Raw genomic sequence first — 14421 nt, 5'->3', positions numbered from 1 at the left:
CCATATTCTGCTGGATAATGTTCAGGATTTTGTGCTGTCGATCAATTTTCATCACCCCCTATTCTTCAAGTGACTGCTCCTAAAAGGACCCATCAACCTGTAAAAAACAAAATTGGTTATCCAACTTTATTACAGTTCATAACTATGTAACAAGTGATTCAATACTTCAAGAAAATATATAAACATTCCAGCTAACTTCTCCTGCACCTGAGATGGATACCTTGCTTTCCTCCCAAACATCAGGTAAAACGGAGAGAATCATGTTGGAGGTGCTTTTTGAGCAAACCAAGCAGGGCCCCGGTATCCATGTGTGTTCGGATCAATGTGAATTGATCTAGTAAATGCACAGAGACTTCTTCTGATCCTCAAGACTTGGCGCACTTCAGTGTTAGTCTGTATGGTACAGAAAAAGATTTAACCCCGCTGTTACATTGAATAAATAAAACATCAAGTCATTTGAACATTCAAATGTGTGCTAAAATAGTGATGAAAATACATACTTTGTTGACAAACTATTTTCCTTCATCTGTAACGATTCTCTTTGGCACATCAAATTGATGTACAAATTTAAGAATGCACAATGCAATGTGTTACCTGACCAGATTTTGATTTAAGGGCATAGGCCTGTGACCATCGTCATCCCTGACGTGTATAAACCTTAGTTCTTCACTCACTCATCTCCAGATCAACCAACCAACCACCCCCCTACCTACCTACCTGCCACCTTCATGCATGCTCATCTGTCCCGCTCTGCCCCCTTTCAATAAACATCTGTTTTTTATCAAACCTCAATTGTCAGCATCTGCACTTTGGTCTTAATCACAGTTTTACTCTAAGGGCTTCACAGACCCACATTATAGGAATATAACATTACTGGCTAAGTCTATTGAAATCTCATAGCTAAACATCTAGATGTGCGTGTTACGACTAGGCCTACTACAGGCAAACGTGCACATAGATGAAGACGACACAGTTAAAGTTAGTCATTTATTTCAAAACTGTGGAAATCAAGATATATCAGAAAGAGGCATAACATTAATTTTTTTATGCATTGTATGCTTCACTTAAGATCACCTCACAAAGGTCCAATGTGATTGGACACTTTCATATTCATGTCAGCAATTGATCAATATATCGCAATAATATGACAATAAAATGACCATCGCAGGGTCACCACAATTAAAATACAATTAATAAAGTGCAAAGATCCCAAACAAAGCTCAGTAGGATGTGCAGCAAACTATCAGCCGGCGTGTTGTCCTGTTTCAACAGAACAAATGAGACGCTATACTCAGTCCCGCTTTTTAAATCCTGCTGAGGCTACTGGTTCACACTCTGGGGTGTTGATTTGACGTTGCTTACAACTCTGAGGTTCCTCCCATCTCTGTCTGTTCCTTGTCCCTGAAAGAAGACAGAGGAGATATGAAGTCAAGTCTCCCTGTAAAGCAGATCTATTGGGTTGATTAAGTTCCAAAACATATTCTATTATGACCACAGAGTAAAGGACCTCATCTGTCTGATCTGATTGCACACGGGAGCCAGCCAACCAGCGAGTCACTTCCTGGTTCTCTGAGTGAGAAGTGTGGATGATGGCACAGTGATGGCCATCCTGCTCTTCTATTGGTTCTCTCTGTGCTGCAGGAGCCCAGCGATTGGTCAGAGCTGAGACGTTTTCATACACAGGAACATGAAGTAGCTGATGGAGATTGAGGAGTACATTTAGAAAACACTTTACAATTCCTGAAGACAGTCATCTAGAGACCCTTGGTGGTGACTAGTGGTCCAACCTTGCCGGCTCCTTACTGCCTCACTTCAAGTCCTTCCTACAAAGTTTGCTCCAACTGTGGATACATTAAAACATTTTTGTCTTTCAACAACATCTTCATTTGCTTCTTTAAAACAAGATTAGACATCAATAATTTGATGTATCAAGCTCCTCATTCTGCATCTCACCCTAGATCCCACCCTAGGAATCACCCTTAGAACAAACATCACTCTGTCAAGTCATGACTCTTAAATCCAAGATTATGATCATGAATTCCACTGAAGTTTCATCTCATCCTTGTCTTTTCCAGCTCTCTGCTGGGGCTCTGTTTCGTGTACAGTGGATAAGGGGCATTAGGTTTGGATATGATCCTACTAAGCGGTAACTTATTCTTACAAATTTCTTTGACAAAATGGATTCTGTTTTACCCAGAGGTAGAGTCAGATTTTTGTCTATTTCTGACAGAGGCCAGTTCCTTCTCTAGTGTGCCCTGAATCCTACTGAATCCTTACCTCTTACCAGCAAGGCTTCCGCATAAAGAAGCAACTTGCACTCAACTGCCCTATCATATCATTGACATGGATCAAATAAAAAAGAGGACCAAGGATTTATCCCTGGGGGACCCCACAAGTCAACTCCCTGGCCCCTTATACCATCCCTCTGACCTGACCCATCATCATATATATGTCAAATACCATTAAAACCACTCTCTTGATTTATCCCTTTGGCCTAAACATTTTAAGTTGATGAACAAAGTTGTGTTGTCTACTGTATCAAAAGCCTTGAGTAGATCTAACAGGACCATTCAAGTGTAACTGCCTCTGTTGCCTCCCATCTTTATATCATTATAAACAAGGTCGGTGTAATGTGCCTTCCTGAACCAGACTGTGGACAGATAGTCTGAGCTGACTTGCTGTCATGGTCAAAACGTTCAATAATAGTGACCATTATATCCACTGCCAAAAGGCAACTCTGAGACAAAAAAAACAAAGCATAAAGTGTTGAAGTGATAAGCCACCTTCATTATGCTGAAATTCCATCTGTGTTTGAACCGACGAATATCAATTTTATCCTTAATTTAGTAGATCAAATTGAAGCTCATTTGCCTCAACACTTTGCATAGTCTCCGGGGCTGATAAAAATGTTGATTAACTGCATCTTTATGAAAGCAAGCTTAGTTTTAAATATTGGCTGATTTCTAAGGTTCCGTACTGATCATTATCTAGCAAAGTTTTTCAGATTTGTTTGAAACCTTATGATCGCCAAGTAAGATACACTCTTCCTGGTAAGAACATTAGGATTGACCAATAAGCAACACACTCTTTCTCTAAAATCATTATGACTGCAGCATCAGTCTCTTTACACTTTTAAAATAACGCTGTTTGGGAGGTCTATAGTACACTTCTACTAAAATGGGCTTGGTTTCAGGCAGTTAAATGTCATGACTGTTTTTTATGAAAACACAGACACTGTGATGTACAGTCTCTCCTGACCGCAGGTCTAGAGAAACAGAAAAGGACACTCATTAATAAAACAACTAGAAGTCTCTTGTGTGGCCTTTTTTGTGGCCTCAGGTCATTTCCACTGTGTGTCTTAGTAAAGGATGGGTTGGTACTAAATGGCTTCCTGTGTCTCACCTCCTCTATGGTATCTGGCCTTCCTTCCTGTCCACATGCCTTTCTGGCGGCCCTCTTTCTTCTGGAGAACAGAACAGAGAGCTGATGAAGACACAGGAGAGAGAAGGAATCTAGAACGATAAAGAGAGGGGGATATATCCCTCTCTCATATCTCACCTCATCCAGAGGAAGACAAGGAGGAGTATGGTGGCCAGGAAGACAACAATGGTTCTCACTGCTACTGTTGTTGTCCATGATGATGTCACCACTTTCAAACACTGAACACAAACTGCAACATAAATAGGCCAATGTTAAACTGGGTGCCTGTGACTGTGTGGAAGGTGTGTGTCTTTCAAATGACCAATTACCTTTAATTAACAAAAAGGGGGAATCATGAAGTCCGATCGCATTATGAGCTTGGCAGTAATAGTTTCCTTCGAGCTCAGATGTGATATTAGTGATGATGTATTTCTGTCTTGATTCTTTCACTGAGACTTCGTGTTCCTTGAACCAGGTGTAGTCAGCTGCTGGGTTGGCATCACTGCTGCAGCTCAGAGTCACTGAACTGCCCTCCTCTATTCCACCAGAGGGACTCATGGTCAGTGAGGGGGTCTTTGGAGCGTCTGTCATGAACACAGATTAACAATACCCATCCTGAAGTTATGAAATCGTGTTTAGCAGCCACCGCAATACCAGGATGATAAGTAAGTCATTACAGGCATGCAACAATACATGAATACCCGCTCTACATTTTAAAGACCAGATATAGAAAATATGTTTACAGATATTAGACCGATTTTCAACTCACACTGGACATCTAAAAATAGCGAGTTAGAGTTCAGATGTCCATATTTGTTCTCTGCGTGACAGTGGTACGTTCCTCTGTCTTCAGGGTGGACTGAGGGGAAGGTATGAGGTTGACTTGGTTCCCAGAGCAGAGGTTGGTTGTCCTTGAACCAGGTGTAGTTAGCTGCTGGGTTGGCATCACTGCTGCAGCTCAGAGTCACTGAACTGCCCTCCACTATTTGACCAGAGGGACTCGATAACACAGATGTTTGTTTAGGCCCATCTGGAGACACAGAGAAACATATATTATATTTATGACCGTATTATTGATAATAAAAATCACAAAGTGGAGAAGCTTTTGGGTTTTGCATGACGTATTTACTGATGACTTATGTGGACAAGATTCATATATTTATTTTATATCATCTGTAATATGATGCAAAATATGTGTTTTACTCACATTTTACAGTGACATAGATTGACTCAGATTTTGCCCTTAGCTCAGTCTGAACTACACAATAGTATTGTCCAGAGTCTGAAGACAGGATGCTTCCAAAGTGGAGCTGTGGTCCCTGCTTCAACTCTGTGGAGGAATAAGCTGTAATAACCTTGAACCAGGTGTAGTTAGCTGCTGGGTTTGCATCACTGCTGCAGCTCAAAGTCACTGAACTGCCCTCCTCTATTTCACCAGAGGGATTCACAGTCACTGAGGGGGTCTTTGGAGCGTCTGTTAACAATTTGATTTCATTACTATATAAAATGCCAGCAGAAAAAATACAGATAAAGTCTTGAACATATTTGGGCTATGTATGTATGTATGTATGTATGTATGTATGTATGTATGTATGTATGTATGCATGCATGCATGCATGCATGCATGTATGCATGTATGTATGATTATATGTATGTTTGTACGTATGTTATCTATGTATGTATGTATGTATGTATGTATGTATGTTATGCATGCATGCATATACATATGTACGTATGTATGTCCTCTGTATATCTCTAGGACCGTTCATCTGATCTAATGCAGTGTTGACTTATTTGGACACACGGGACGTTCAATATTAACAGACTTTGAACTAAACTGGGCAGCAGTGGGGCGGGGCTTCAGGGATGTCACTGTACTTGTATGCTGGATATTAACTGTTTTATTAGTCTAATAATAATTAGAACAGTCTCTGTATATCTGCATGTCCTTCGGTTTTCTCGAACAGTGTTCATTCAAGCGACTTCCTCCTGGCGGGCATATTAATGTGAACACAGGAAGTGCTGTGTCGATTCGACAAGAAAGCTGCAGGCAGCAATACCGAAGGACAAGCATACGCCCGTTCTGAACAGGACACATTTTGCACGGGCTCTGCACTAGTTGTTCATAGTAATATGCAGTTCCATTAGATCAGGTCCATTAGATCTGTCATCATGTCAGTGTACTGTGGAGTGGACTTACACACTAAAGGTGATCGCAGATGTTTGTATCCTTCAACAGCACACAAATAGCTGTTTCCAGACAGAATGTTGGCCCTGTAGTTCACTCCCTGTCCTACATACAGTCCATTCCTGAACCAGATGTAGGGAGGGTCACCAGCTAGACCACATCTACTGTGACACTCCAGCTCTGCCAAGGTAAGAACGGTAGGGTAATGAAAGGACACCTTCACCTGGAGATCTGGATGTGAGAACAAATTATGCAAAATTATTCGATACAACACAATACACAGTAAACACAATAAACAGACACACACACATTCACAACCACACATGCACTGCACTCATTGTTAATCTAAGTTTACCTGTTACAGATAACTTCACTCCAGGGTCCCCAGTATATTCCCCACCTGGTTGGTTTGTTGTGAACCTAAACTTGTAGACAGCAGAGTCACTCTGTCTCAGGTCTTTGATTCTCAGGGTACATGTTCCATGACATCTGGACTCGATACATTTGACCAGTCCACAGCTATTTTCAACACGACCTGTATAGTCTGTATCGTGTTCCAGATCAACTGGCAGCTTGTTGGATACTTTAGTAAACCACAGTCCTCTGACTGTGGTTGGGCGGTACTGTACGTTTTCAGGGTATTCATAAGTGCAGCTGAGGTAATCCATTGATCCTCTTAAAGCACAGACATTACTAGATGAGTAAGTAACTCTCCAGTCACCATCACCCTGAAGCACTGTGAAAAAACAAACAGATCTCAATGAGAAATATAACCGCAAGCGGTGATTATCGGGGTCTGAGCAAAATTAAAAGTCAAGAACACACTAATGGAAGATTTATAAATATGACATATAATTCTGAAGGAAAGATGTTGATGAAGATTTTCCACTAAATGCAATACTGTGCCTCGGCTTTCAGGTAAGCTGCAAAGCAATGGTTGAATGTCATGTTCAGCATACTATAATCGGGATTCTAACACTCAACCTAAGGATCACCTGTACAAGGCATTATCCCATTGAGCAACTGATAAACCTGAACTGCAGCCTCATTCACACGGTCAAAATGTCAATTGATAAGCATACAACATCCAAAAACTCTAAGCACACATTTCTCAAGTGAATTAAGGGCTTTCTTAAAAGCATATACCTGAAAAATCTTTGAAATTCTGGGGAAATTAAACCTTTGTAGTCAAGAACACTAACGGAAGAAATATAAATATTTACAGAGTTAATTATGAAGGAAAAATAGTTAACGAAGAAGTTCCCCTTAATGCCATACTGTGTCTTGGCAGTCAGACTCTTGGAAACTAATGAGCCGGAATGTTGATTGCCTGATGAATTTCAGTTGCTGTTCAATGTTGTGTTTCTTAAATGAGTGGCAATGACAGAATGTCATGTTTAGTGTTGTGTGTGAAAGACTGACACGCACACGTGTTGCTTCAGAACCTACACTGCATTTTTTACTTCAGTCTCATGTGTCGATCAACACTTCCTTGTTTTACAATGCGCGCGCATTACATGTCACGTCGCATCCCACAATAATCCCACAGTCTCTTAAAGGAACCGTAACCACTATTTAGCAAACCCATGTATCACAGTGTGACCATGTTATTAGAACATAACATTATTAGAACATAACATTTTCCTCCCCCCACGAAAAAGCAAACAGCATACCGCCCCAACTAACAACCAACCCAAACATTCGTCAAGAAAACTGAACATCTAATCAAGATATCAAAATGTACTAGGCAAGAATCTGTGAAGACAACCGCTAGACTAAACATGGTAATTCGTGACATAGTCCTGCAAGGCAACAGGCCGAGCCCTGGCCCGCACCGGCCTCGGGTCCGGCACCACAGCCTCCTGGCGTGGAGCTGCGGGGGGTGCAACCGGGGCCGGGGGTGGGCCTGGATCAGTGGCCATGTTGTAGGGGAATGGTGACTGGGCTCGTGCCGTGGCCAAGTGCTCAGAGAGGGGTGCCGGGACTTTCCTCAGCCTACTAGCATGCCACCGTGATCCGTCGTCGAGCAGAAATGTGGCGGGGCCAAGAAGGCGACTGATCTGTCTGGGTTGGGACCAGAACGAGGCCACCTTGTTGTGTCGCTGCGGCCGTCGAGCCCTGACCCAGTCTGAGACCTGAAGGGACGGTGGCCTCGCCCTGCACTTCTTGTCCACCCTTTCCCTCGTCTCCTGCTGCCGTGCAGCAACAGTCTCTCGGATTCGGGCCAGGGAGGGCATGGGAAAATCACTATTTGGTGCTCGGAGCCTGTGTAATGGCAGTCCCAATTCTCGTCCGAGCATCAGAAACGCTGGTGACACAAGCGTGGTGGAGTGATGGCTTGCTCTGTAGTGCAGCAAGGTCTGGTTGAGTGCCTCCTCGAATGCACAGCCTTGGGCCAGGTGTGCACGAATCCCGTTCTTCAGTGTTGCATTAAAACGCTCTACTCCACCGTTGGCCTGTGGGTGGTAAAAAGCGGTTCGGATGTGCTTGACACTCCTGCTGGCAAGAAAGTCAGAGAACTCCGCAGACGTCATCTGCGGGCCATTATCTGTTGTTATGGCCCGAGGCACGCCCCAGCGGGCAAAGAGGCCATCCAGTATCCGAACCATGACGTGCGACGTCACCGTCCCCACTGCCACAACCTCCGGCCACTTAGAGTGGAGGTCGTAAACGACCACCAGGAAGCGCTGGTGGGGGGGAACACCACGGCCATGGATTTCCCCACAGATGTCCGGCTGTACATGTTCCCAGGGACGTGAAGGCCAGGGGAGCGACTGCAGGGGAGGGGTTGAAGGGGGTCCGGTTTTCCCACTGAGGAGGCACGCAGAGCAGTTCTGGACCAGATGTTCAATATCGCGGTCGATGGCTGGCCACCACACCAACTCACGGCACCGCTGCTTGAGTTTCACGATTCCCAGGTGACCCTCATGTGCCATTGACAGGACACGTGCACGCAAAGTGTTTGGGACGACGGTGCAGAGCCCCCTCGAGACACACGTGTCTGCCCAGCAGGAGAGCTCATCTTTCACCCGAGCAAACGGTTTCAACTCTTCCGGGATGTGGGACGGCCAGCCGTTTCTGATGTAGGTGCACAGCTTGGATAGTATCGGGTCTCGTCCTGATTCAGTGTTCAGTTCCTCCAGTGTGACTACTGGCTGCAATGGTGCATAGAGCGCTTGGATGAGAGCTGGTTCTTCATCGTGTGATGGTACAGAAGGGTTTGGGGCTGCGATGGAGCGAGAAAGGAGATCTGCCACCACGTTTTCCCTGCCCGGCGTGAAGATGAGGTCATAGTGGTACTGGCGGAGGCGTTCCGCCCAGCGATGGAGTCGGAGAGGCTTGTGTCCCGAACCTGACGTGGAGAGCACCGTTGTGAGGGCCTGGTGGTCCGTCCTGATGGTGAAATGACGGCCATAGACATACATGTGCCACCTCTCGCACGCCCACACACAGGCCAATGCTTCACGTTCACCCACGGAGTACCACTGCTCAGTGGGTGTCAGGGCCCGAGATGCGAAGGCGATTGGCCTCTCCGTGCCGTCATGAAGCTGCGACAGGACAGCTCCAACTGCAGCAGTGGAGGCGTCGCAGGTGATGAAGGTTGGGCTCGAGAGGCTGAAATGGACGAGGACTGGAGGTGAGGTTAATTGTTTTTTCAGCATGAAAAATGACTCAGAGCACTGTGGTGACCAAGCCCACGGCTCCTCCTTCTTCAGGAGCTGCCGGAGGGGTGCTGTCGTTTGTGAGTAGTTGGGCAGGAAACGCAAATAATAAGCCGTCATTCCTAGGAACGATGCAACCTGTGTGATGGAGGTTGGTTCAGGGATGCGTTGTATTGCGTCAACGTTGGAGGAGAAAGGTGCAATGCCATCAGCTGAGAGGCGGAATCCAATAAAGTCCACAGTCGGTACTGAGAAGAGACATTTCTCCCCGTTCAGTGTCAGGTGATGTTTGGTGAGGGCCACAAACACTCTGTGTAAGCGGGCATCGTGGGTGGCTTGGTCTGGCCCATGCACCACAATGTCATCCAGGTAAACTGCTGTCCCCGGGACCCCAGCGAGAATTGTAGACATGACCTTTTGGAAGCAGCTGGGGGCAGAGCTAAGACCAAACGGCATGCGTGTGTACCTGAACACCCCAGCGTGTGTCACAAATGCTGTCAGGTCCCGGCTGGCCGGGTGAAGGGGAACTTGCAGGTAGCCCTGGCGTAAATCCAACTTTGTGAAGACCGTTGATCCATGGAAAAGAGAGGTGAGCTCCTCAGCTGTAGGTAAAGGATATTTGTCTGGAATGACAGCTTTGTTGACCTGTCGCAGATCCACACAGACCCGGAGGCCCCCTGACTTTTTCTGTGCGACCAACAGGTTTGAGATCCAAGGTGCTGCATTTATTGGCTCGATGATGCCCTCTTCTAGCAGGGAGGTGAGCTCTGCAGTGACGCCCTCCCGGAAGGTGAGTGGCAGGCGCCTGAGGGGCTGCATAACTGGTGTCACGGCAGGGTCAACCAGGGGCCGATGAGTGAATGCTGTCAAGCGGCCCAGGCCGTCGAACAGCGCTGGCCACTGCTGGTGCATCGTTGGGAAGACCTGCATTATAGCTCTTCCACTATTGTCCATCAGAGAGAAGCCCAGTGCAATGAAGAGATCGAGGCCAAGAAGGTTGGTTCCCCGCTGTGCCACATGAAAAGGGAGGGAAGGTGTATCGTACCATAGCGGACAGGCAGGTCAATTGTGCCCACAAGCTCGATGGCAGAATTTGCATATCCCCGCAAGCTTGTGGATGGGGGTCCCAGTGGCATGCGGGAAAAGAATTTCCTGTATGTGGCCAAATTGAGGAGCGACGCTGCAGCCGCAGTGTCCAGGATGAGTGGCACGCTTACCTCCCCCAGCCGCACTGTGCAAGTTTTGAACGATACTCGTGTAGAACGGATATTACTAATTTCTGTGTATCCGGAAGTGGACTGAGGAAGCCTGTGCTGCCGTGCTGCATTGGTTGGAGCTGAACGACAGACTTTAGCAAAGTGGTTTAATCTAGAACAGTTTCTGCAAACCTGTACACGGGCAAGGCACTGTGATGCTCTTGTAGCATGAGAACTGGATCCACAGTTGCCGCAATTGCGTCTGGAGCCCACAGTGGGGCGCTGTCTATTCATTTGTTGCACAGGCAGGCTGTCACCGCTATCAGTGGGCGGGAAAAACTGTGACGTTTCTGTGCGCTGCAGCTGTTGCATTAATGCTGTGTGGTGAGCAGGGCTGGTCAGCAGAGTAGAGCATTCTAGAGCACATTCCACTTGCAACGCTATTTTCATTGCATCAGTCAGTGACAAATCATCAGGTTCCATAAGCAGTTTTTCCCGTGTCTTGTCACATGACGTGCCTTCTATCAGCTGGTCTCTGATCATTTGGTCATGCAATGCTCCATACTCACAGGCTCGTGCCAGCTCATGTAGGTCAGCTACAAAAGTCTGTATGGACTCGCCGGGTCGTTGGTGGCGCTTCCTGAGTCTGTACCGCCGTATCAGGACACGTTGTTTCCCAGAGAAATGGTCCGTCAGCAGCTTGACTGTATCCTCGAAAGCTGTTGCTGAGCCGAGCGCTCCAAGAACACGCTGGCCCTCGGTACCGAGGCAGTGGACGAGGATAGCGGTCTTTCGCTTGTCGGGAAGCTCGTCGTCGGAGAATCCGAGCGCATCAACATAGGCATTAAAACCTGTCAGCCACCGTGTCCATGGCACTGCGGGTTCCCCGGGTACCGCGAGAAACACTTCGGGTGGGGGAAGGCTAAATCCAGCCATCCTTGTCGCCAAATGTTGTGTGTGAAAGACTGACACGCACACGTGTTGCTTCAGAACGTACACTGCATTTTTTACTTCAGTCTCATGTGTCGATCAACACTTCCTTGTTTTACAATGCGCGCGCATTACATGTCACGTCGCATCCCACAATAATCCCACAGTCTCTTAAAGGAACCGTAACCACTATTTAGCAACATACAGCAAACCAATGTATCACAGTGTGACCATGTTATTAGAACATAACATTATTAGAACATAACATTCAGCTTGTTCATAATGCTCTAATCAGGATTCAAAGTCTCAACCTCAGGATAACCAGTACAAGGCAATATCCCGTTGAGCCACTGACATTCCTGAACTGCATAAAGTCTCATTCACAAGGTGAAAATGTCGATTGATAAGCAAACAGCATCACGAAAACTCCAAGCACACATTTCAGAAGTGAATTAAGGGCTTTCTTAAAATAGTACAGATCTGAAAATGTGCACTGTTATTGGTATCCACCTAATGATAGCCATATGGTAGATATACAATAACAAAATGGTCATATAGGCAAAATGGGTTGAGACTGTGGACGTTTGGCTTTTCTATGAAATTGTGGGAAGAGTAAACATTTTTAGAGCAGAAGACCAGGGTGAAAAAGATGCATCTGATTTGAGAGATTAATATGATGAAAGAATTTTGAGTCCAGGTCAAGCTAGTAAGGAGAAATAAGGCTAGTTCATCATTTTTTTAAATAGCGCCACCTTTGGCTGCAGTACCACAATTAGGGTTTATGGGTAGTGGGGGGTATTGGTATCCACCTAATAATAGTCGTATGTTTTTTTTATACAATAACAAAATGGTCATATCAGAAAAATGGGCTAACTGCTCCAACTTTATTGGCCAATATTTCTCAAATGGAATTAAATAAAACAAATTCTGTTTATTGATTTTTGTGAGGCTTGGTCTAAAGATTTTATGTGGCGATTTTGGTGAATTTTTGATTATTTATGTAGCATGTGAATCTTTTCATCATGTTTCAGGGTTTTACAGATGCATCTGATTCTAGAGATTAATATTGTGAAATAATTTTGAGTCCTCTAGCATTTGAGTCCTCTAGCCTCTATAGGGGCGAGGCCTAGAGACCAAACACCGAGAAAGTTGATAGTCATATTGCCACAAAAGAAGCACATAAACTCTATGTGCTTCTTTTGTGGCAATATGACTTTGTAATGAAGGAGATGGCATGCAGTGTCTAGCAGAAGATTGATATGCCATGTCTAAATCATAATTTATAGAATGAATTGCACAGTGGAAACAGTAGCTTTCAAAATCTATGTTTTCCAAAAAGTCTAAAAGTAACTAAATTAACCTGTATTAGTTCCAGTTTACCTAGCAACCAGGAAATGCACAACAAACCTCAAATGCAAATATACTGCATATTCTGTCAAATAATTCACTTAAAACCAGTACAGTTGAGTGGTATTTTCCAATGACAAATGAACCATAACTAAAATATATAAAGTGGAACGTTCTCTATTCTAGTGGTCAGTTTAACCAAACACAACAGTCTAGAGCAGGGGTCAGAAACCTTTTCAACATGCAGTGCCAGTTTGACATTTTCTCGTTAATGAGTGTGCCTTAAGTAACAATATATTTAAAATTAAGCTGAATTATGACACAGCGACCAAAAACATTTCCAGAAGACCTGGAATTGTACTATTTCCATATAGTCCACAATCATGCGTCAACATTTTAATTTTCTTTTTTTTATAATTTTGTTATATTTGCAACATGGGCTTACAAATTATAATTACATATGTCATCTCTTAAAACACCATTTTCAGAAACTCATTCAGAAACATATTTGTACTGTGAGAAATGTAAAAAACGGGAATATATGAGAATGTTGGAACCATCCACATCAATATCTTTAAGACATGTACAGCTTTGCAAAACCAACATAGGTTTAAAAACTATTAATTGATCCCATTTCAGAACACTGCTTTCTGTAACTAATTTAAACATATTTGCACTGGGAGGAAATGCCCAAAACAGAATAAAGTGCAAAAAAAAAATCGGTAGTAATGATTATGCTGCCGCATTGTGCTGTGAATTCTTTTAATAATAAAATAAAAAATTTAAAAAAAAATTTAAGTGTGCTAATGATTATGCTGCCCCGTGCCAGTGGTGGCACGTGTGCCAAGGGTTGCCGACCCCTGGCCTAGATGGTGGTTCATTACTATTTACTATTATTCTATCTTCAGCATGCTTCACACAGCATGTTGCATCTCCTCGTTCCAGGTGCTTGGTTGTCATGTTATTGAAATAGATCAACTAAATGTTCTCAATGTAATTGAACCAACCTGGTACTGACAGAAGGAAAGCTAGAAATCCTCTTGCTGCTGATCTTAAATTCATAGTGAGTCCTCTCCTCTCTCACTCTGTTGTTCTGTGGAGATATTTAAACACACCTGGAATTAAAAGATAAAATTAAAAATTCATACAAGGAGAAATACATCAGTTTTAAACAACAAACAAAACAATGTTTTTTTGCATATTTTCATTACTATATATCCCTCTATGAATAACGTTTGTTTAGCATTAAAAGTCAAGAAAATACAACCACTTACGGAAGCAGGTGAACCTGGTGTGTGGTTTCAGTTCATCATGCACTTTTGTCCGGTTTGACAAAACACCCCCCCAAAAAAATCCTCTGCACACAGCAGTTAACCTGAGGCCTGGTAACAACTGGGCCTGGAACGTATGATCACCTTTTAGACCACAATAAACGTTACAAAGTTCCTTCATGTTTTATCTTCTGCTATGTTGATATCTTTTTTATGCATCTTCTCTCCTTCTGCTCCTTACTCGCATGCACACCAAAAGAGACACATACAGACAGACAGACACACACACACACACACACACACGCACGCACACACATACGCACACACACACACACATACACACACACTATAGTGTGTCATAGTTTCATTTTTAGTCAACCCTGTTAGTGTGTGGCTTACCTCGTCTT

At 44.2% G+C, this 14421-nt stretch overlaps 1 protein-coding gene across 1 annotated transcript; it reads right to left on the bottom strand.

Annotated features, from left to right (window-relative positions):
- Positions 1-1174: 1174 nt before the first annotated feature.
- LOC307089027 (B-cell receptor CD22-like) lies at positions 1175-14121 on the bottom strand. The gene is made up of 11 exons (XM_079755114.1): positions 14018-14121; positions 13751-13858; positions 5964-6344; positions 5621-5839; positions 4628-4894; positions 4190-4450; positions 3750-4004; positions 3559-3670; positions 3403-3463; positions 1508-1696; positions 1175-1401 (listed from the first exon to the last, which is right to left on the bottom strand). The coding sequence occupies exons 2-11, from the start codon at positions 13803-13805 to the stop codon at positions 1321-1323; spliced, it is 1881 nt and encodes a 626-aa protein (XP_079611240.1). The 5' UTR covers positions 13806-13858; positions 14018-14121; the 3' UTR covers positions 1175-1320.
- Positions 14122-14421: the final 300 nt, after the last annotated feature.

Source organism: Pollachius pollachius, assembly GCF_949987615.1.
Source record: "Pollachius pollachius genome assembly, chromosome: 17".
Lineage (NCBI taxonomy): Eukaryota > Metazoa > Chordata > Actinopteri > Gadiformes > Gadidae > Pollachius > Pollachius pollachius.
The sequence above is the reverse complement of the archived record's forward strand: the minus strand, read 5'-3'. Positions and strand labels throughout refer to the sequence as shown.